This window comes from Mastomys coucha, unplaced genomic scaffold, assembly GCF_008632895.1.
Source record: "Mastomys coucha isolate ucsf_1 unplaced genomic scaffold, UCSF_Mcou_1 pScaffold15, whole genome shotgun sequence".
In the NCBI taxonomy this organism is placed as follows: domain Eukaryota; kingdom Metazoa; phylum Chordata; class Mammalia; order Rodentia; family Muridae; genus Mastomys; species Mastomys coucha.
The window spans coordinates 149837833-149861361 of NW_022196897.1; the positions used below are offsets into that span (position 1 = coordinate 149837833).

Consider the following 23529-nt stretch of genomic DNA (forward strand, 5'->3'; position numbering starts at 1 on the left):
AGAAGCAAGAAAGTAATCTTTCAACAAACCCACACAAACCTAATTCTACCTCTTACAACAAAAACAACTGGAAGTAACAATTACTTTTTCTTAATATCTCTCAATATGAAAATTAATATTACCAACTTATCCTAATCAATTCAAATTCAAAAGTATGAGGAATTGAAAATTTGTTGGCTATCATCTGGTGGTCTCTCTAATTTGGTAATTGGAGAAATAGGTCCAACATTGTACAATCCATATACACTTTCTACTTGTTTGTATATGACTGTCTTGCTGGGTATCACATAACGGTCTTGAAACCATGCTTTTCCTATCTCAGCCTCTCTATTAGTAGAATTGTTTATTTGATGTTTTTACACTATACTATGGTTTTCAGAAAAGCTTACATATTTCAAAAGTATTTATACAGTCAAAAGAAACATAAACAATTAACTTGGGAGGTGGCTTATAAGAGAACAACAAAGAAAGACTGAATGCTTTGCTTGATGTTTGTAACTGTTGTATCTATTTTGAAGAAGAGGACTTTATAAGTTACTCTTTCTCTGAGATGAATGCTTTTCAAAATCATCACAGTCAATGAACCAGATTCTTACCCTCACCTAATGTCTGTGCCACCCTCCAAGCAGAACCATTGTTCATTGAAACAGTTGGTGAATGACTTAAGGATAGACCATCTTAATTCACACACCATTTCAGATAGACCATCTTTATATACACACCATTTCTTAAATGAATGTAACCTGTTCTCTGTGGGCTGAGAATGAAGACAATCACTCCAGTCAAATAGCTTTGACCATAGCAGGAAATCTGTATCCAAAAATCGTGCCCACAATTCACTCCTTGGCTCAGTAGAACTGTCAGCTCTTAGCTTAGCTACTAGGGAGGTAAAATCCTTTGGTGATGTGAGGGGCAGTGAAGTACAGTCTTATTACAATGAACTCCAACGTCTAAGAATTGTTCTTATTTTAGGCTTTTACCACAGTAAGAGCCAATATTTTAAACTCTACTAAAAACAAAACAAACAAACAAACAAAAAGACTTTATCTATTTATGTTCATTAAAAAAAACTAGTAGTGATATATTATTTTAAAATATACAGCTAATATGTTTGGAGTTATTTAAAATTTATATTGAGAAAAATGTATGTATTTTCAGTATTGCTGCAGACAAGCATCTACATAAGACTGTTTGATTGTTTTATATCAAACAACTTTTATACTACTCATTTTTATTGTTACAGTATTTTATAAATTTTAAAGAATATGACAAAATTTTAAAAAAGGTATTGCAGGTATTGAAGAGGGTTCTCTTGGAGGAGTTGGGGTACAAAAGGGAAAGAAGAATGTGATGTAATTCTAATTACTTAAAGTATGTTTTTAAATGTTAACAAATTCAGATAACATGAAATTATATATCTTTTCCCATCATAAGAAAAAAAAAGAACATGCTAGAGGGTCCAGTAAAATGGCTCAGTGACAGGTAAAGATACCTGCTGCCACACTTGATGACCTAAGTTCAATGCTGGAACCCACATAGTGGGAGAAAAGAGCAGACACCCACAAGATGTCATTTGACCTCCACATGAACACCATGGCCCATGTACCCCCAACTCACATAATATAATCAATAAAATATAATAAAAACCACTCAAATCCAACCATGTTTTCCTGGCTCTGGTGTCCCCATTACTGCCATCCCGCACTTTGGCTTGCTCTCTCTTTCTCTCTCTGTTCCTTCTTCCACATGGCCCATCTTTAAACGTAGACCTTGAAGGATGTCCCCACATTTGCCACATGACCCCTCTCCCTGCTACCCCCTCAGAGGACCTTGGAATCCCACACAAAACATTTTTGTAAAGTGGAGATTACAGCACACTGTTAGCTGGCATTCCTGTTCCGACCAATCTTTCTCGGTAGCCCTTTCCTGTCTCCTGGTCAGCATCCTCTTGGAGCTGGCCTGTGGATCTGAGTCTGGGGCGGCAGGCTCCTCACTGGCTGCCCTGTACCTCATCTTTTAATTCTGCCCTGTTCTATGATGGTGGGCTGAGACATCTCTCCAGCCTCCTGGAGAGGCTAGAGTGAGTTAGTTTGTATGTGTGCATGTGCACAAATGTGTGCTTGCATGCATGGAGTGTGCTCCAGATGGCATCCGTAAAGGGGTCAAGGGACAAATTTGGGAAGTTAGTTCATCTCCTCTCCCATGTGTTCCAGGGATGAAAGAGCCAAGACTCAAAAGGGACCAAACCCATGGTGACACAAGAAGTTACAGGTGGGAGTCAGCTACAGTGCCTCAATTCTCCTGGGTAAGGCCCTGGAGAGCCCCTGCCCCCAGTGAACACCCCTCCACACACACATGCACATACACACACAGGAATCCCTTACCTGCAGGACTTTGCCCTGGGGACTCTCAGGAAACAGAAGCACCTGGTTGTACAACGGGTCCAGTGACTTGCGGGCCACTTTGGTTTTCTTCTTGGCGATGCAGATGCCATTCTCCAGCAGATAGGCCTTGATATAGGCAGCTAGGAACAGAGGGCAGAAGGCAGGGTTTTAGGCTGCTCCTTCAAAGTGTGGGCATTAGGTGTAACAGAGAAAGGTTAATCACCTACTTCTGAGGGCCAGAGAATCCCCAGGAGTATGGGGAAGGGCTACGGGGCAAATGGGTGTAGGGTGGCCAGCATGTGTAGCCATGTCTGAGTGGGTGCCACGTGAGGTCTCGGCCGAGTGAGTCTCTTTTAGTTTTTACTGTCTTTCCTTCCTTTGCTCACTGCTTCTTCCCTCAGTCCACGGCTTGCCCACCATACCACCCTACACATTCATTTGCCAACCTCTTCACAAATACTCTCTGGTCCCTGCTGTGTGCCAAGTACTCTACTAGGTAGCAGGGTATAATGATAAACAAAATCTCTCTCTCTCTTTCTCTCTCTCTCTCTCTCTCTCTCTCTCTCTCTCTCTCTCTCTCTCTCTCTCTCTCTCTCTCTCATTCTCTTTCTCTCTCTCTCCCTGCAAGCATTTCAGTCCACTGGGCCACACCAGATTTCTCTCTCAGACGTCCCCACACCTGGCAGTGTCTTCGAGCCTGGCTTGGCAGTCAGTCCCCGGGCCTGGATGATGTCCACCTCCAGCTGACCATTCCGCTCCTGCAGGCCAATCTCCACATCCCCTGTGAGAGAGAATGCTAGAAAGTGGCTTAGATGCTCCAGCAGGGCCTTGCTGTCCCTGAGCCTCCACTCCCAGCCCAAACAAGAGCATGCTATGTCCCATAACTGCACCTTGGACACTTGAGGGGCAGGCACTGTGGAGGGCTGGACCATGGGACTCAGGCTCCAAGCCAGGTGCTTAGAACATGACGCCAACAAGCGAGGGTAGGGAGGGAGGGCACAGGGCTTCAAGTACTTACCCATGGGTGTGGTAGCCAGGGTCTGGCGGCCCACAAACTGTGCTGGCCCCATGCTCCCCAGGAAATCACTGAACTGGGCATCTGAAGCTAGACAGACTCCTCCATAGTTAAGGCTGCAAGAAAAAAAAAAAGGATGTAATGATGTTTTTGTTTGTATGTTTGGTTTGGTTGTTCAAGACAGGGTTTCTCTGTGTAGCCCTAGATGACCCAGAACTCACTCTATAGACACCCAGGCTGGCCTTTAACTCAGAGATCTGCCTGCCTCTGCCTCCCAGGCGCTGGGATTAAAAGTGTGTGCCACCATGCCCAGCCTCTGTGGTGGTCTTCATGCCCATCCACCACTGACCTATATGCCACACATGCTGCCTTAACCAGCCAGGGTGACTGCAGAGAACATGGGAGATAGTTTTGGCAGGTGCTGATGCAAAAGGTTTAATAATGCCTTGATACTCCCAAGTATGATCCAGGGATCGGCAGCATCGGATACATCTGGAGCTGGTTAGAATCATATCTCATGAGATACCTCCGCTCAGTTCCTGGACCAGAATCAGCAGTTTAATGGGAGGCCCACTCAAGACAAGGCCGAGACAACCGATGCCCTACACGGCAGCCTCAGACGCCAACAGCACTGCAGCCGTATGGCTTCCTGATATCCACTTTCTCCTTCATTTGGTAATGAAACCTCCAGTCTCCCTTAGAGAGCCCCACTTCTCCAAAGCATGTGATTGTAGCAGGGAGAGCCGCCTCTCAGGGCACCCAGTTTCCTTGGCCAGGACTCCAGGGCAGGCGAGTGGCTTGTTTAGTTAATAAGAATTTGACATGGAAGTTGTGGTGGCTTTCATGATCTGTGGAAGGCACAAAGCTCCCCTTTCCCATCAGACTTGGCTCGGGACATGGAACTGGAGTGTTTGGTGTGGAGAGTTCAGCGATGAAGCCATTATCAGACTGCCGTGTGATGGAGGCTTCTGGATCAAGCTTTGCCTAATGTACTTATCTCTTTCTGAACAGATAAGTCAACATTTGCTATTATTACTTTGGTTAAACCAGTTTTAGCTAGTTTCCTTCTGCTTTACCTCTAACCTTCCCTCTTCCACCTCTAAGAAGGGCAACCCCAATTCTTGGGCATCGATGATGGAACCAGGATCAGATGCCTGAGCTGAGCCAGGTCACTCAGCAACTCTGATAGTTAAAAGGAGAGCCCCATAGGGCTAGACCAGTGGTGGATGCCCTCACAAAGAGCCTGCAGATTCTACTGCCTCCTGGGTCAGGGCTGCTCAGGGCTTCCCTCCAGCCCTGATAACAGCTTTCCTTCCTGCGTAAGCAATGGGCAGGGCCACAGCAGGCACAGGGCACCTCGTCCATTACCACAGGTTTCCTACTGTCCCTTAGGTCCTCTACTCCTAGTAGCAGGGTCACTTTAGAAGAAGGGTGGCCTAGTAGGATGCACAGACTGAGACTCAGCCTCATGACTTTTAAGTTGCAAATCTAGGAAACAGAGTTAGAAAAATAGTAACAAACAAACAAACAAGCAAACAAAACCTGCGATAGTCCTGACCAGAAAACAATACAAAGCCCTGCCTGGAGAGCCGAGGGAGTTTGGTAAGGATTGAGTAAGCTGAGATCTATGGTTCCCAAGTGAGCTGGGATGCTTAAGGACCACAGAAAACTCCAGATAGGCTCCGGGCATGGGAAAATAGCAGGGTTTGCACTGCCCTCCTTAGAAGGCGGAGCCAAGGAAGGGTGCAATGCTCTGTAGCTGCCTGAGTGTCTTCTCAAGAAGCCCTGGGGCAGTCTCTGAGGCCCCCGAATGTCCCGCCACACCCCAGATACTAAAGTTGCATGTACACTTGAGAAAAAGACCCATGGAGGTGACAATCTGGTAAAGGAAGGTGGCTGAGACCAGAGGAACAATGACTAAGGAGCAGGCAACCACGGTCAGAAGTTGGATGACGGATGATGCCTATGGACCGCACGGCTCTCCTCGAGGGTCACGGCTCTCCTCGATGGCCTCGGTGGCAGTGTTAACAGCCAGCAGGAATGGCACCGCCGCACTGATAACCCTGCAGAGACACAGGCATCTCAGCCAGCCGGCATGATTCACCCTGGTGCCAAGTGGTTGGTAGCACATTCCTGGCACTGTTCTGAGCACAGGCCACATCAGGGAACAAGGCAGACATTGAGTTTTGTCCTCATAGGGACGCAACAAGAAATAGTATCAGTGAGCTGGAGATAGTTCAATGGTAAAGAGTGTCGGCTGCTCATGCAAGGACTCAGGGTTGATTCCTAGCACCACGTGGTGGCTTACAACTGTCTGTAACTCCAGTTTCTGAGGATCTGGTGTCCTCTTCTGGCCTTTGTGGGCACCAGGTGCATGCACGCGCGCGCGCGCGCTCACACACACACACACACACAGTACACATATATTTGTCCAGACAAAACATGAATACACATAAGTAAAAAAACAAACATATCTAAAAATACTACCAATTATAAACCATGAAAGAAGGTGGTAAATGCTATGGAAAGAGAATGTTGGAAGGTGTGGGATGCTGTAAACTAAAACGTGGGTTCAGCATCTGTGCTTTCTCTCCCTAATTAAACCAGTTGTCCTTTGGTACCCGTGATGGGTTTATTCAGTTCCAGAAGCCCTAGTGATGACACAATGCAGGGCTGCTCAAGCCCTTCCTATAAGATGGATGGACAGATAGTGTCTGCATGGACCTACGCATGTCCCCTCATGTATAGATTGATATGACACATGTCGCCATTGCACACGATAATGGTTGTCATGCTCTGTTGTTTAGGAATAATGACACACAGAGATGATGGCTGCCGAGACAACATGAACAACATGAACAAGCCAAACGATGCTCACACACTGGGAACATGGGTATGGGGGCTCCAAGGAAAGGCAGGTGCTACTGCAATGCACATTTGTGCACCATTCTGTGTGTCTTCTCATTGCAGCGATAGGCATGTGGCACGTTCTGTGTAGCCTTGGCTGTCCTGGAACTCACTCTGTAGACCAGGCTGGCCTCGAACTCAGAAATCTGCCTGCCTCTGCCTCCCAAGTGCTGGGATTAAAGGTGTGTGCCACCACCGCCCGGCTGTGATGCTTTTTCAAATCGTTTTCAGTAGAAGCTGGTTCAGTTCACAGATGCAAGTCACGGATACCAAGGGCAGATGTAGTTTGGCTGTTTTAGCCATTTCCATGAATTCTCTCTACATGTACTGTACGTCTAGGGCATAGATATAACCTTTTGGAAATTGCTGAACCATGTGAGACTAACCCTAAACAAACCAGAAAATGAGGGTTTGACTCAGAGCAAATGAACAACCCTTACCATGGGCCGCCATAGGTCTAAGAGCATTTGCTACAGGTATAATTTCATTTGAGCCTTAAAGTCCTTGGTCCGTATTAGTCATGGGCCCATCTGATAGATGAGCTGGAAATTAGTAACTTCTCAAGCCATGCAGGTAGTGTCTGGCTAACTTGTCCTCCCAGCATGCATCTCTGCACTCTCAGCTGCCCTCTCTCACATGAGCCACACAGTCTGAGGGTCTCTCTTCTGGCTATGGCAATGTTTTATGCCTTATATGCAGGGTAGGAAGGAAAGCACTCAGGGTTAACCCCTTCCATCTCACCCCAAAGACAGCATCCAACTGACGACAACGGGGAGTGGCCTGCAGCTGGGGTGTCTTGATCTTCCACAGTATCCTCAAGCTTTGGCTGCCTGTGGGGAGAAGGGCCCCTAGGCCTGACCCCTACCTTTTATTAGCCACCCCCCTTTCCTATCAGATTTCTTCTTGCTCCCAGTGTTGATTTCTGGGCTAGTCTCCTATTCTATCTGAGTCTTTGGTCAGCTTCAGAAAGAGAGACAGCCTGGCACTGGAGCCAGGCAGGTAAATTCCTGGAGCTATTATCTTCATTCATCAGAAGTATATATGTATATACGTTTTTAAGTAAAGAAAGTACAAACAAGGGCTGGAGAGATGGCTCAGCAGTTAAGAGCACTGACTGCTCTTCTGAAGGTCCTGACTGCTCTTCTGAAGGTCCTGAGTTCAAATCCCAGGAACCACATGGTGGCTCACAACCTTCCATGAGATCTGACACCCTCTTCAGGTATGTCTGAAGACAGCTACAGTGTACTTATTTATAATAATATATAAATCTTTGGGCCGGATTGAGCGGGGCTGACTGGGGCAAGCAGAGGTCCTAAATTCAATTCCCAGCAACTACATGATGGCTCACAACCATGATATCTACAGTGTACTCATAGACATAAAATAAATAAATAAATCTTTTTTTAAAAAAAGTACAAACAAAACAAAATAAAACACTCACTTAAATGTTTGGAGACTAAAGTGTATGTTGGCCATGTCTTACAAAACAGGTGCCTGAGAATGACACTAGAGCCACAGCTGAGATGTGAGCTTTGCTCTGTGACCCTGGGTCTCTCCATCCTACCTTCCCAGCACTCTGAAGGAGCCAAGATCTATTGTAAAAGGAGTATGTGGGCTCTAAAACCGAGACAGAGAGGTAGTGCAGCCTTGTGGATTCCAAGGCAAGGAAGGAGCCCAGATCTCAAGCAGCACAGGGCCTTTTGTAAGCCAAAATTGAAAGTTTCCTCTAACATCCTCATCGCCTGCTCCTTGATTCCTGGTGGAGTGCAGGCAGACAATGGGGAATTGGCAGGCCTGGTAATTAGCGGTAATTGTTTCTAATATCTGGGCGGCTGCCTGATTTCCCATCCCAGGGTGCCTCACTGGCTGCCAAGGCACCAAGCTGCCACCCAGAGCTAGCAGAAACAGCATCCATGGGGCAAGAGGCACAGTGTGCCTGGCCTCCGCTAGCCAGAGGGGCAACTCTGCAAGCGGCCATGTTCCACCTTCCACCTTGGGATGTGGGGGACGGGGGGGAGAGCGGGGGGGGGGGCTGACTAATCAATCAAATGTATGCCTCCCTGGCCCGCCTGCTTATGGTGTGACTCCCAGCAAATCTCTACACTTCGGTTGGTAATCTTAACAAGATCACTCTGCCTTGTGCATAGTGTCCCTGTGCCACATTGGCTGTAAATGTTTCCAGGCTCTGTGCAGGATCTGTTGGCAAAGGGGCATGAGAGAGCCTGCTGACTGGAAGGCGTAATGCACATGCTATTGCATAGAATGGTCCTTGTATACAACAGGAGCTCAGTAAATGTTCCCTGCCAAACTCCCAAGCCATTGGAGTAAAGGACAGTCATCGAGATCTGCAGCACAGGCCCCGGGAACCCATCTCAGGTTGTCAGGCTTGGCTGCAAGCGACTTCACGCACTAAGCTATATTTCCAGCCCCTGGGGTTTTTCACCTCTCTGGGCTACAATTTCCTCACGTCAAGTGAGAATGAAGAGTGCCTGTCCTGCTGAATTGCCGGGGGGTCAGGGCTAGGATAGCGCAGTCCATACAGAGATGCTCCCAAATCCATCATAGTAAGGACGTCATGGCTGCCAGCCCCTGCTGCCCAGCCTGGCAGAGCAGCATCCAGGTGCCTGGGTCCAAGCACAGGCCCTGGGAGTGGGGGAAGGTGCAGGAGCCACACAGGCAGAGGCAGAGCCTTGAAACAGGGTTTTACCCAGTGTTGCACCAGCCCTTTATTTTGTTTTAATGGTGAAATGAGATTTCCTGCAACTCAAATTCTATTAGTTTTGTTTGTGGAAGGCAATCCATTTGTCTTTTATTATTAACCTTCAGGCTCAGCTTGGACCCCGTGTTCTTGGTGGTTAAAGAAGTAATTGGGTAATTTACAGGTTTGGTTCTGTTCTCTTTTCCAGTTGGATCACCCGACTTAATGGCATCAAAGATTAAAAGGCTGTGCGGCCTCGTGGCAATTACAGGCCGTGGTTCTAAAGGGTTCTGGAAGTCCATTCTCTTGCTCGTTCACTCATGGCCCCTGCTCACTCCATGCGTGGCCATCCACCCAGTCACCTCCTCACAGCTTCCTGTCTCACCTACAGCACGGCAATCCTGCTATAAGGCAAATGACTGAAGAGCAAAGAAATCCTGCAGTAAGGATCACAGGTTATGTAGAAAACGGAACAGAGTCACACAGAAAGGTGTATGTGGGAAGAGAAGGAGCCTAGTAAATATGGTATAGAGTTTAACACACTTTAAATGGTCAAGAAGGGCTGAACTATTACAGTAAATACGGTACATTACCTTGCTCGCTACCTGGAAAGGATTGCCTTCTGTGATTGGTTAGCCAGTAGAGAGAGCTGGCTGAAACCAGGTAGGGGAATTGTGCCAGTGCTGATCCTAATACCCAGATAACTGAGGTGGCCTCAGTTATCCGGAATGTGTGAATTCCTTGGTGACAATGGCTTTCTGGGTTCACTCTCCATTGCTCATGGACAAAACCCCACCTGAGTGAGCACATACGGAATCCATGTGAAGCTCACATTGTTCCCCATACTTCAATTATGTTGGAACAAATTCCAGTTCTTCAAAACCAACACTGTAGCAGGACTGACCCTGGGCTAGCTATGAGACACCAAATCACATGATCCAGGCGTCAACTCTCTAGTCAAGACTTTTCCAAGCCTGCCCGTCCCTGAGAATGGGGCTCCTACACGGAACCAAGGATATGCTTTTCATTTATCAATAGCTTGTCATGAGCCTAGCCTGATAATATTAACTGACTAATGTTAAATCCTTTAATCCAACGCCTTCATAAAATGTAATCAATGGCTGTTTTAAAGAAGGGTAAAGCGAGACACAGGGTAACAGTAATCCAACCAAGACCACTTGGCTACAAAGTGGCTGACCTGGGACTCGAACCTCAGTTGTCTGGCTCCACTCCAACTTCTTAACCATTAGAAGGCACAGCTGGCCCCCCGTCAAGCCCAGGGTATTAATTCCCAGATTTCTCCTGGATATCAGACCTCGTGTGTGCTCAACTCTCTTAAATAAAATGATGTATTTGCATATAAGCTATGAGCATTCTCCTGTAGACTTTCAATCATGTCTAGATTGCTAATAGTGCCTAACACTATGTAAATTCTATGCAAATGCCCAATCTAACTATCTAGTTTGGGAGGAAATGACAAGAAGACACATAAGCAAGTCATACATCTTCAGCACAGACACCATTTTTCATCCAAATATTTTTTCCATGGTTGTCTGTACCCACGGATGTGGAGGCCTCAGGCAGGAAAGGCTAACGTCCCCATGTCCCCAGGGTAGAGCATGGGGGTCTATAGTTCAAACTCTGAGGTCAGGCAGGCCTGGGTTCACCCCCTGTCTCCACTGCTCACTAGGTATGGAGATCCATGGTTCACCTTTCTGGGTCTTGATTTTCTTTCTAGCAAAACAGGAAAAAATACCTCTGAGTATTAAATGAGATAAATACCTGAGGGTTGAGCCTGCCACAATCAAATGTTCGGCAAAGCCTGGTACTTATAGAACTGGAAAAACCAAACCCCTTCCTCTTTAGCTCACGGCCACACTGTCTACTAGTCACAAGGACTCTGTCAAGCAGCACAGGGAGGAGGGCAGGGAGGGCATTCTTGCTATCTGTTGATCTCCTGGGCCTTTTGTGATCAGGCAACCCTGAGCCTGGGTTGCAATGACCTTGCATGCGCTCACAAGCTACTTTGCCTGGCTGTGGGCAGAGTGACCCAGACAATTCAGGACAACAGACAGAGAGAAGTAGCTGGTACTGGAAGGCAGCTCTGGGAGTTACTAGTTGAGGGAATGCTACATCCCTGGCTTTTATGAGATGAAAGAGACAGGCAGGACAGAAAGGAGTGGAATGTGCAGCCGCTTCTGTCCTACATACCTAGTCATCAAAATCTGAGAACACCAACTGTGGACCAGCTAGGCACTGAACTCAGTGTCTAGTGGGGCAGACAGATACATGGGCAACAATTATAGTAAACAGTAGAGAGTGCTGTGGCTGGAGAGGCCAGGGGTGTGCAAGCTGCCCATCTAGCCAGAGAAATGGTAGACTTGTGAGCCACTCCATTTCCCCTGCCTATGCCCAGAGCAGACATTATTAATCAACTGCAGCACTCCCAACTGGGCCTGAATTTGGCTCCACAATCCTCCTCGACACAGCACTCGTGGGAGTCACTACCAATTAACTGGCATCAGCAAATGAGCTGAAGCAACATTCTAGTTCTTCACTAAGATTTGGGGGCAAATGAGTCAGGGGGTGCAGAGGAATACGGATAGGAGTAGAGGAGCCATGGATGCTGAGACATGAGGCAAGACCTAAGGCTGGAAGGCTCGGGGAGGTAGACTGAGAGAGGCTGGGAGAGATCAGCAGAAGGAAGTACAGAATGACAGACTAGAGAGTCTGGACCAAAAATGACACTTGCAGGAGTCCAGGCAAGAGCAATGGGTACCTCAGCTAAGCCCCCCTTTACCCCTTCGTCCCCCCCATGGACGGGAATGGGAGAAATGGTCACTTCAAGAGAAAATTAAAATGGCCACATCACTGCAGATTAGGGAAGAGGGATCAGTCCAGAGGGTCTCTGCTGGAGTAGCTGGAAGGTTAGAGGTCCTGTGTACTCAGCGGGGTAAGCTCTGCTGAGCTACCTGTCACTCCCAAGGCCATCCCTGTATACCTCTGCCCACGTTTCCTGAACCCTAAAGAATTTCTCTAGTCCCTCGACCAGATGTAGTCACAGTAGTTACCTGCTGAGAAGTGCTCCACACTGGCTACCAGGCTCCCCTTCAGGACTGAGCTGCCATGGAGGAAGCCGGAACCACACAGCATACACACTGAACTTCTCCCTTGCCCAGTCTTTCACACTGTTTTCCAGAATTCTTTCCCAAGTAAGCTCCTTCAAATTGAGGTCTGAGACAATTGGTTCTGAGAAAACCCAAACTGAGGTAGACAGTCAAGCAGGAAGTATCTTAGGACCGGAGACAGGAGTGTGTGTGTGGGGTGTGTGTGTGTGTGTGTGTGTGTGTGTGTGTGTGTTATAGGTATATGCATCTAGGTTATGTGTGTATAGGTGTGTATATGTGGTATAGGTGTGTGTGTGTGTGTTATAGGTATATGCATCTAGGTTATGTGTGTATAGGTGTGTGTATGTGGTATAGGTGTGTGTGTGTGTGTGTGTGTGTGTATTATAGGTATATGCATCTAGGTTATGTGTGTATAGATTGTGTATGTGGTATAGGTGTGTGTGTGTGTGTGTGTGTGTATGTGTGTGTGTGTACTATACTCAGGGCCCTTTCTAGGGCTTGACCTCTAGCCTGTGCCCTTTGTCTGAGTGAGATGACCCTACTCTGACTCTAGCCCCTCCATCTTCAACAAACAAATCTCCAATTTGGGACGTGGCAGAAAGAGGTCCCAGAACAGGATGCTCTTCCCAAGCTCCAGAAGAGAACACATGGGCTGTAGAGGAGGAAGATGGAGGGACTTTGTGTCTGTGGTGGCCTTGCCGGTCTCCCAATCCACCAGAATCATCTGCCTCCAGGAATATTCATGCATGCAACAATTTAATGAGAAGGGGGTGAGTGTATTTGGGCAGACGGCTGGACCTGAATCCCAGCTCGGCTGCTGCCTAGCCCTGTCACCTTGGGCAAGCTACTCCCTGGCATTTTCTCATCTGCAAGTGGGGCTATTAGCATTCATCCCACCGTCCTGCTGTTGTGGGGGATTAAATGAGTCAGTACAGGTCAAAGCCCTTGGCACAGTGTCTGCACAAAGCTCTCAACAGCGTTCACATGGCTGCTAAGGCCATTAAGCCAGGGTGCCTTGACCAGCTGGGGATCTCGGTGTCATGGATTCTGACTCAGTAGGTGTGGACAGGGCCAGAGGTTATGTGTTTCTAACAGGCACTTAGGGTATGCTGCTGCTGCTGCTGCTGCTGCTGCTGCTGCTGCTGCTGCTGATGATGATGATGATGATGATGATGATGATGATGATGATGATGATGAAGATAATGATGATGATGATGATGATTGTGGGGAGCCGTGAAGCTGGACAGGCATTCGCCATGGCAAGATGGCGCCTACTTCCGCTGTCAAGTAAACAACTGTTTGCGCATGTGCGTAGAGAACTGTTTGCGCATGTGCGTGGAGTGAAAAGGACGCCATGTCACGGCCCATCCCGGGGCATTACGTAGGGTAATGAGCGAACAGCCAATCGTGAGCAGACACGCCACGCAGTGGGCAGATACGCCGCACTGTGGTATATATAAGCAGTGCGGATTTTGGGCTCGACCCCTTTTTCCCTATGGATGGAGACAATAAAACGTTGGTTGCTGCAGAAGGAACCTAGTGTGTCCACATGTCTTCTTGCTGGCGAGACGACCGCGCGGGCTACAGATGATGATGATGATGGACTGCAGTTCATACTTTGAATAGCAAGGGATGAATCTACTGTCCAATGGGATTTTGTCACCTGCAGCCCACAGCATACACACCATCAGAGGTCTAAGCTGTTAGTATGTCTGTATCTGGAGACCCAGCTGGGCTCACAGCTTGGCCACTACCTCCATCCCTGCCTTTTGTATCTGTTTCTGGTTGACCGGCCAGTGCCTTATGGTGGAAGCTCTCAGGAGACATGATTTCCATGGTGGCCAGCCCAGCTGCCTGGCATACTACAGATGTCTAATCACTACAGATGCCTAATCATGCGTGTTCACATGGAAACCCATGTGGGCGGCTCCTTTGCCTTTATATGCCTGGTAGCTGGTGCTCAGTGGCCCACCCTAGCAGTGCCAGGGACAACAGCTCCTCAAGTGAGGCTGGCTCTCTGTGAGCATCTGCGGGACTGGCAAGAGCCCAAGGGGTGGGAGGAGGGGAGGGCACTCACACCCCTTCCTGTTTCAGAGCCTGGCAGCTGGGTCTAACCAGCTCTCCAAATACCTAAGGAACAGAAGATGGCCATGGCTGAATCGTCCCCTGTCCCCTCTTCATCCAGGGGCGGGGTAAGCTGGCAGCACCTGGCTGGCCTCTGGCAAGATCGAACCCCTTCTAGGTCTCCAGAGGCTGTTAATTCTGGGGTGACCAAGTAGGCTGCCCATAAGGACACAAAGCCCCTCCACCTCTCTCCTCTCAGACTCGGCAGATGGCATATGAAAGTAGTCATAGACTGGTTATTTTCTGGCCCCCCTGCTGGAACCAGTATCTTCCAGATCTTTGATCCTTCTTCAGATCGGCTCAGCCTCCCCAAACTTTTAATGGCCACTAACAGCCAATACCTGCTGGGCGCTCACTCATGCTCTCTGGACCGGTTTGGATCTGGGACGGCTCACCCTATCTGCTAAGAGACAGTTGACACGAAACAATAAATCCCACTGTTCACAGTGGCTGGGTTAACAGTGAACACCATCCGTGCTCGCCATGTGCTGGTCATTGTTCTAGGTGCTTCTCATACACCCACTCACCCCCATTACTGCTCTCTGCACACCCCTCTCTATCTACCCCTTTTCTACAATGGAGAAACTGGGCTCAGAGAGGAGGTAATTCTCCAAAAGCTGCACGGCCACTAAGAAGCATACCCCACAGCCCAGGGCTGCCTAACTGCTGAGTCTCTTTGACCCTGCCTAGGATACAGCTGGACTCTCTGGTCCTCGGAAGCAAACACCCAAGTCCCCTTTCCAAACCCACGAGCAGGCAGCACTCTTTCCTTCCTCGGAATAGCCTCTTACTATGCTCCCCCCGTGGGGGTTCTGTGATGGACTGAGCATTCCTTTTCTCTTCTGTGATGTAAGACCACAACTTCAATGTGCCTGCTACCATCTACGGCACCACACTGCTTCCCTGGGAGCTGGTTCTTTTCATCTCCTGAGCCCAACACGATGTCTTCTGGGCTAGAAATCACAGATGCGTCCGTCCAAGGACAGACACCCAACATGGCAGTAGGAGAGACAAGACTGGGCCTCAGGCCTCCTGAGTGGTACTGGCACCCGAGGGAAGGAAGGGCATTACTCCCAGATGCCCAGATAAATTCTTCCAAGCCCAGCCATGTGGTTATACAAAATGCAGGCCATCTCCCTCCTCCCCTCCCCCTCCTGTTTCTCCTCCTCTCTCTTCGGCTGTCCACCCCTCTTCCCTCCCACAGGAAAGCGTCCCTTGAGGTGGGCGGGATAGAAGCTCTGCCAAGTCCAGACCCATTCATAAGGGCTGAGATACCCAGTATGGGAAGGGTGAGGGGACAAGGCTTTTAGCCAGCAGGATCCCAGCTGAGAGGCAGGTCAGAGATGAAGGGCAGAGGCTGAGCCCCATTCCACTCCATACTGGCTGGAGTCTGCACCCAGTCTGCAGCAGCGAGGGATAAGCCACTCAGCCAGTGCGATCTAGCAAAACCCTCTGTGAAGACGAAATGCTGTTGTTTCCTGCCTTACTCAGTACAGACGCCACGAACCACGCACGGCCACAGCACTTGAATACAGTTAGCATCACAGGATCAGGATGGCTTAAACTTCAGCCCCTTTACATTTGCATAGCCGTGTGCAGCAGACACCTATGCAGACAGACAGCACAGATGTGGACTTTCCCAGGCCTCAGATTCCTCATGTGTAGTGACAGGGCATGTGACACCCCAAGGCTCTCCCTTGCCTCAGACAACAATGGGAAAGGTGAAGCCATGCGATAGTGTAGAGTGAGCTCCAGCTTAGAACTCCTGAATTCCGGACAGTAGTGGCTCCACAGCCAAGGCAAACTCCTGAATCCCCAAGTGCCCAGCTTCTCTGTACAGTATGGAGTTATGTTATGTTATGCTATGTTATTTATTTATTTATTTTGGTTTTTCAAGACAGGGCTTCTCTGTATAGCCCTGGCTGTCCTGGAACTCACTCTGTAGACCAGGCTGGCTTTGAACTTAGAAATCTGCCTGCCTCTGCCTCTCAAGTACTGGGATTAAAGGCATGCACCACCACCGCCTGGCTGGAGTTATTTTGAATCTAAGATGGGCATGGTGGGAATCTGAGAAGAGTAGGTCTGTGTGACTGACTGTGTGTGTGTGTGTGTGTGTGTGTGTGTGTCTATTCATCAGAGGAGGCAAACCCCAAGACTTCCCCTAAGGCTCCCATGTATGTGAAAGGCCCCTAGCTTAGATGGGTTCCTCTAGACAGCTGGAAAGCTGACTTCCTCCCAGACACACTGATTGGGTGGCTGGGACAAAGAGCCTTGCCACCTGCATTCTGTAACACATCCTCAGATCCTGGTGTTACAGTCCTGAAGGCGAGGATCTCAAGACTTGACATGCATGAGCCTTTATCAAGCCTGGTTCATACTTTAAAAACCCAACTGGGACTTAAGAAACTAAAGAAAAGGAAACAATAAGGATGTATTGCTGAACCGCAGTGACTCCTTTCTCGGGTAATCTACCAGCACTTGTATACAGTAGGTGCCAAGCACTGTCCTCCATTCCTTATACATATTAACTCAAGGCTACACAGATTGCAGATACTTAATCCTCATAGTGTCTGGGTTTGTTTTGCTCGTGTTGCTGTGTCACAGCAACTTAAGGGAGAGGAGTCGGCTTCAATGGTACAGCAGGAAGTTACATGCTCACAGTCAGGAAGCACAGGGCCATGGCTGCTAGTGGTCAGCTTTCTCTCTCTTACTATATAGCCCTTGCCATCCTGGAACTCTGTAGACCAGGTTGGCCTTGAACTCATAGAAATCTTCCTGCCTCTGCCTCCCAAGCACTGTATGCTGTGACTAAACGCATGTGCTAGCATGCCCAGCCTTAGTTGTCTCCTTTTTAATGCAGTCCAGGACCTACACCCACGGAATGGCACTGCCCGCTTTGAGTGTGGGTATTCCCAATTCAATTAACTCAACTGATATGACCATGACAGGCAGCCCAGCGACTAAATGATTCCTTACAGATGTGCCTGGAGGCCTGTCTCCTAGGTGATGCTGTATCCTGTAAAATTGACAGCTAACATGAGCGGTCACATGCCCAAGGTGGTTGGTGTTATTGCTTCCTTTTACAGATAGAAAAACAGGTTCAAGGATGGCCCCTGTTCTTGGTCACACAGCTCTAAAATGGTAGGGATGAAGCATAAAACCTAGGCTCTGCACTTCACTGGTTTCTTCTGAAAGTCCTAGAGGCTTAGGCAAAACCCCACCAGCCCAAGGAAGTGGGGTTCTTGGTGGGAGGCTTTCTCAACCCTCCTCCCCCCACTGACTGGGGACAGGAAGGCTGCAGGGAGGTACAGGGACCATACTTACTTTCCCTCCGAGCCATAGCTATTCATGCTGTCCTCGATGGACTCATGGCTGGCTTGGCGTAGTGTCCGGCTGGGCATCTCCACGGCCAGTCCCGTCTCTGTGCTTCTCTGGATGGCACCCTTCAGCCGTCGGCTGTCTGCTGTTGAACACGGGGCGGGGGGCAAAAGAGGTGGGGAGAGACATGGAGTGGGGTGGGGGGGAAAGGGACAGAGAACGAAGTCGTCTGGTTAGTGGATCAGCAGCTGAGGGCAACCACACATCAGCCCTAGCTGAGCCCACCGATGTCCTTGATCTCTCTGGCTCACCTGTGCCTACTCTCTCTGGGGTACAAGGTGCTCTTCATAGCCACTCAGCCAGCACACAACACTGTGTCCAGAGTTTTGTAACTGGTCAGCTTATTTACATATTTTCTCCCCTGCAGTTTTGTCCAAACACCCCTTGTTCTCTACTGATAACATCTTAAGCACCTACTATGGGCCATACTCTTTCAGGTGCTCTGCAGGTCCAGGCCAGGGCTTCTCCATGCCAGGGTGACTGTGGGTGGCATCCTGCCATGTTGCCGCTAGATGCTAGTAGCAAACCTGTGCCAATCAAAATGTCTGCAGATATTGACAACTATTCCCAAGAGAACAAATTCACCCTCACTGCTAACCACTAAGATCACTGGTTTTAAAGGCACATGGCTGACTCAAATCCTGAATGCCTCTCCCACTAACTAAAGAGTGCAGGAAGTGCTCAGCCTCTCTGGGCCTCTGTTTGTTTATCTGTAAAATGGGAGAGCTGCAGAGTTATTATCAGACAAAACGGACTTTGTACTTGGAATTCCTTCCCATCATGCCTTTCCTGACCAGCCACTCACTCCCTTGCCTCCATCTTGTTATACAACACTCTCTCACTGAAGGCCTCCCATGAACTCCCATCAGCTCTCCTCCTCTCCCCCCCCCACCCCGGCCGCCCCCAACGGCTAGCCTGTTCTCTGCTTCTTTCTGGTGCTGACCATCCAATGTGGTACTGGTGTTGGCTTTTTATTGGCCAGCTTCCACAAGGGTGTGTTCACCAATGGGAGCCTCTGAGGCAGGAACTGTGGTGAGTTCACTGGGGGTGTTCAACGTGTGACTGCTGGATAAACCGCGGTGTCCGAAGTACTCCACGAAGCTCAGGTTCCTATTACCCTCCCTGCTTCGGTGTGGAAGACACTGGTACACAAGTCAGGGACTGGCTCAGAGAGCCGTGAGGAGAAGCAGGAATACGCCAGGTGGACCACGCCACCTCCAGCCTCCTCTTCAGGCTGCTTCCCACTACTCTGATGGCATCATGGTCTCGGAACCCTGGGAGTCTCACCTACGCATGTGGAGAGCCATCAGAGTTGTGTATGTTTGCCAAAGTGTGTGCTCACATGTTCCTGTCTCCTAGGAGCCTGCATACTCAGAGAAACACACATGAATACATACACAAGAACCAAGGAATCTAAATGTCTATGTTTGTATTTCTGCCCATGGTTAGCTGCTGTCTGTGGGTCTGAGGGCAACTAGGCGGTGTGTGTCTGTCACCTGAGTGTCTGTGTGTTTGACGTGTGTATGAGAGTAATTGGGTAAACCAGATGTGCATCCTTAAGAAGTCCACGCCCACTCACTGAGAAGAGGCAGCAATATGCATTTCTCTGCGTGTCACCTGGTGTCTATGAACACATAACGGAAGTGTGTTCCTGTCTGTCTGCATTCATTTTTTTCTAACCAGCACCCCCATTCCCACTTCTGTGTTCCCCCATTCATATTAGGTACAGAGATAGGGACAGGCCCAGAAATACATTCAGAAACACGTCCAGGTGAGAGAAATGACCCTCTTACATCTGAACACATATAGACATGCGCAGTGGTGCACACGAACAAACAATCCTTCCCTGAGGTTGCAGACCCAAGACCTGAAGACATGCTTCAGACACCTTGCCAGCACCGGACCTCCCGTTCCTGAACACCGTGCACTGTCCCCACGTCACTCTCACGGACTGACACAGAGTCCAGCCTGACAAACAGCTCCATCTAGAGGGCTGAGGAGGCTGGTGTGTATCTCCTGTCGGTGACAGCCTGTAGCCTTCAAGGAACCTCACTCAGGCTCCTGGGCCTCATGCCAGCTGGACTTAGCACACAGGGAGCCTGGCTCTTTAGGATGGCCCAGATGATGGCCGCGAAGACCACAATGCTTGCTCGTGGAGATGTGAAGGCTTAATGCCACCAGGCCTGGCACACAGTAGGTGCTACTTAGAAGTGGCTTCAGCCACTGCAGAGACAGGATGACCCTAGGACACTTCCCAGTTTACCATCCCCAGCTGTCTGGTTGATGTTTGCACAACCATGCTGAATTCTCCCACCTGAAGACTATGTATCTTTGTTCTTACCAGGAATGCGCACCATCCAACCTCAGTTACCCAACCCTTCCATCAGTCATCCCTTGCTGATGCTGTCTTGGGCTCTTACTTTCTGGAAAAGTGTTTCTCTTCTTCTAGGAGGAAGATCAACATGCAAGAAGAGACATCTTCCAGTCTAATCCTGAGAAAGATCGCATCAGGATGGGTGAGCTATTCAGCCAGAGAGTTGGAGGAACATCGATGTGGTTGCTATAGGGTCAGGGATGTGTCCCCTCCATAGATAATGAGGACAGAAATGTCACTACATGAGAGATTAGTCATGGAGGAGGCTTTCCAGAGGTGGAAGACACTGGGCAAAGGACTGTCGCCATCACACACAATTCCCATTGTGGGGCTCAAAGCTCGTGTTCTGTAAACTCTGGGTATCCAGAGTGAAACTGATTACCCTCAAGGCTGGCCACCTAATGTATAATAAACTGAGTGTGGATGTCCCATTTCTTCACTATGCTGTATCGTTCACTAGGCAACAGTCCCTGCAGGTGCAAGATGTAGGAAACACAGCCATGGTGGTCAACAGAGATGGGGACTAGCTTAGGACAATTCCTTTACCCTTTGAGGCAGAGTTACCCCACTCCCTCTTTTTTTCACATCTTTGATAGTGATATCTACTGGAACTGGTCATAGCCTTTGCTGTTCACAGCCCCACTGGCTTCTACATGCATTAGGTTCTCACAATCCACACATCCTTGGGAGAAAATCTTCTCTCTCTCTCTCTCTCTCTCTCTCTCTCTCTCTTCTCTCTCTCTCCCTCCTTCCCTTCTTCCCTCTGTCTCTGTCTCTGTCTCTGTCTCTGTCTCTGTCTCTCTCTCTCTCTCTCTCTCTCTTCCCCCCTTCCCTCCCTGCCTCCTTCCCTCTGTCCCCCCCTCACATTCTCTTCCTCCTTCCTCTCCCTCCTCTCTCTCCTCCCCTCTCCCCCCTCTTTCTCCTATTGGTGGGTCATCACTCCCCCATGACCTCAGAGCCACCCTACTCAATCCAGCCCTACACTCTAGTCACAGTCTCTAAGCAGGTGTTTATTGTGACTGCATTCCATCACCACCTGGAAGAGAAGTGGGCTCCCTGGACTTCAACACTAAACAAAGCTCATACTATGGGTTTTCTTCTCCCAATAAGCCTTCAATCCATGTCCCACCCAGACTCAGAGCCTCCTGGGAGCACAGAGCCTTTTTCTCTCCTTCACTGTATTCCAGGGCTTGTAAAGTCTTTGTCCCTTGGGTGGAACATCTTCCTTCTTGTCCATCTTCACAGCCAAGCACCCTGGTCACCTCAAGCTTGAACTCTAAATAGCTTCTGAGCTGCCTCCAACCCACCACCCACAAGCCATTAACAGAGTGAACCGAGACTTCAGACTGAAGCATTCCACTCTTAGCCACTTGCCCTACCCAGGCAATCACAGAAGAACACAGGGTGATGCACCAAGGGGCTCCCCACTGTACTGTTCACATCAATGAGATGCTGGAGTTAACTGCCCTCCATGAAGGACCAGTTAATTAAATAACATCACCACAATAAAAGACCGTGTAACTGCTGAAAAGACTCAGTCCGTGTCCGCAGTGACACAGACTGGCTCCCTCAGCACACTGGTAAGTTAAAAAAGCAGGTTGCAGGCGATATGCAAAACATGGTGCCATTTCTGTAAAGCTATAGATAGCTGTGTGTATGCGCACGCACGCATGTGTGTATGTGTATGTGCATGCGCACACATGTCCATGTGCCTGTGTGTGCGTGTGTGTGTGTATGTGTGTGTGTGTGTGTGCAGGCACACACATGTCCATGTGCCTGTGTGTGTGTGTGTGTGTGTGTGTGTGTGTGTGTGTAGGGAGGAGAGAGAAGAGAGAACTGTTCATCTTTATCCTTATTCATATGAACAGAAAAAAAATCTAGGAAGATAGGAACTAAAAAGCCAATGGTGAGTAACTGTGGGGTGGGGTTGTTAGAAGAAGCGTACCCAAGACTGTATTTTATAACTCTTTAATCTAAGAATAAGTGCACAGCCTGTAAGTGTGGAGCTTGGTGACTTTTTACAAACTAGGGAAGAGTGTATAATCAGCACAGATTTAAGCAAACAAGTGGTGTCACTAGGACCCTGAGGAGTCCAGCCACCTCATCACCTGCCATTTACAGGGGTAGCCCCCACACCGCTCTCTGATGGCAGTAGTTACTTTTGCCTGGTCCTCACTGTTACAGTTTCCAGGGGCAGCACCCACACCGCTCTCTGATGGCAGCAGTTACTTTTGCCTGGTCCTCACTGTTACATAAGGCCTGAGTCTTTCCTGGTGAGGAGAGGAAGTCTGCTGACTTCCACCTTTGAGATCCATGCACATGGCTCCCTCCGACTTGTTTACGCACTGTCTGGGTGATGGGCTTTGCTGGCTTTTGCTCAAGTTTGAGGCTATGAAGGGATGGGGCTGCTTGGCTAGTCCAGTGGGAGGCTCCTGGGGGAGTCTGCACCTCGAAGGCTCCTGGGGGAGTCGAGTCTGCAGCCATGTCTTCTGGAGATGGACCTCAGAGCAGAGCTGCAGGGTCACAGGATTCTGCCTTAGCTGTCTCTGCCAAAGGCCGTCACCGATTTAGAATCTATCTAGCACACTGGGGAGGAGGAGATTTTCTTTCTGTCTTGTGTGCTTATTTGTCATTTGGATTTTTAAAAAATAGTTAAATGCATTAAGTCCACAATATAAATGGAACTAAAATACAAATAAATTCGCAAATAGATCAGAGCTCTAACCATGCCATGACCTTACTTCGGGCCTTAGAGTGGATCTTCCTGTCCTGACAAATTAAATTTAATCACTGTACCAGAGATGCCACTGATTCTGTCTAAATCAGTCGCCACACAGCCTCCCCTCTCCCTGTAGCCTGGCTGGGCAGCTCACACTGCTCATCCATCCTCAGAACTCCCCCATCTTCATTCCCTCTCTTTGCTTCCCCCACCACCCAGCTCCCTCATATCCACCAAACTTCTAAGCATCCCCTAGAGTCTATCCTTAAAGAACACCTATACTAGGTACTCTGTAACCCAGACTGTCAAGGATTCGGAGTAACAGCACACAATTCTTAGAAGTGCTATGAGCACTAAACGTAACAGGTTACAGTGTGGCACAGCCAGTGCCGTCGGGACTTCACAGCAGCAGGGCCCCCTGCAACAGGCCTGCACCAGACTGACATTGACAAAAGCCAGTAGTAGACTGAAAAGGGGCCAATGGCACTCTGACCCTCCCTGCAGAACTGTTGCCTACTGATGAGTTCTGAGAGGGGAGCACACTTTTTTTTTCCAGTTGTATACCCAGAGATGAGCCCACCATGCTCCAATTTGCAGTCCTACACTCATGGTCACAAAGATTGCTCAGGTTAAACTCAGTAGGCTACACAAACATGCATACATGTAAGATGTGGGTAAAAAAATGGACTGATAGGAGTGGGGTTAATAGGAATGGGGAGGGAAAATAGCAGCAACCAGAAATGTACTGTGTGTGTGTGTGTGTGTGTGTGTGTGTGTGTGTGTGTGTGTCTGTGTGTGAAAC

General features: G+C 48.9%; 1 protein-coding gene across 2 annotated transcripts in view; it reads right to left on the minus strand.

Moving 5' to 3' along the window:
• Rims4 (regulating synaptic membrane exocytosis 4) overlaps positions 1–23529 on the minus strand; it is a 66673-nt gene that overhangs the window by 6355 nt on the left and 36789 nt on the right. The window contains exons 2-5 of one of the 2 annotated variants that reach the window (XM_031372691.1): positions 17581–17716; positions 3403–3515; positions 3064–3165; positions 2385–2524 (exon numbers count right to left, since the gene is read on the minus strand). In XM_031372691.1, coding sequence (XP_031228551.1) covers positions 2385–2524; positions 3064–3165; positions 3403–3515; positions 17581–17716 — 491 coding nt within the window. Of the gene's footprint in view, positions 1–2384; positions 2525–3063; positions 3166–3402; positions 3516–17580; positions 17720–23529 lie in introns of both variants that reach the window. The other variant, XM_031372690.1, reaches the window with a different exon arrangement.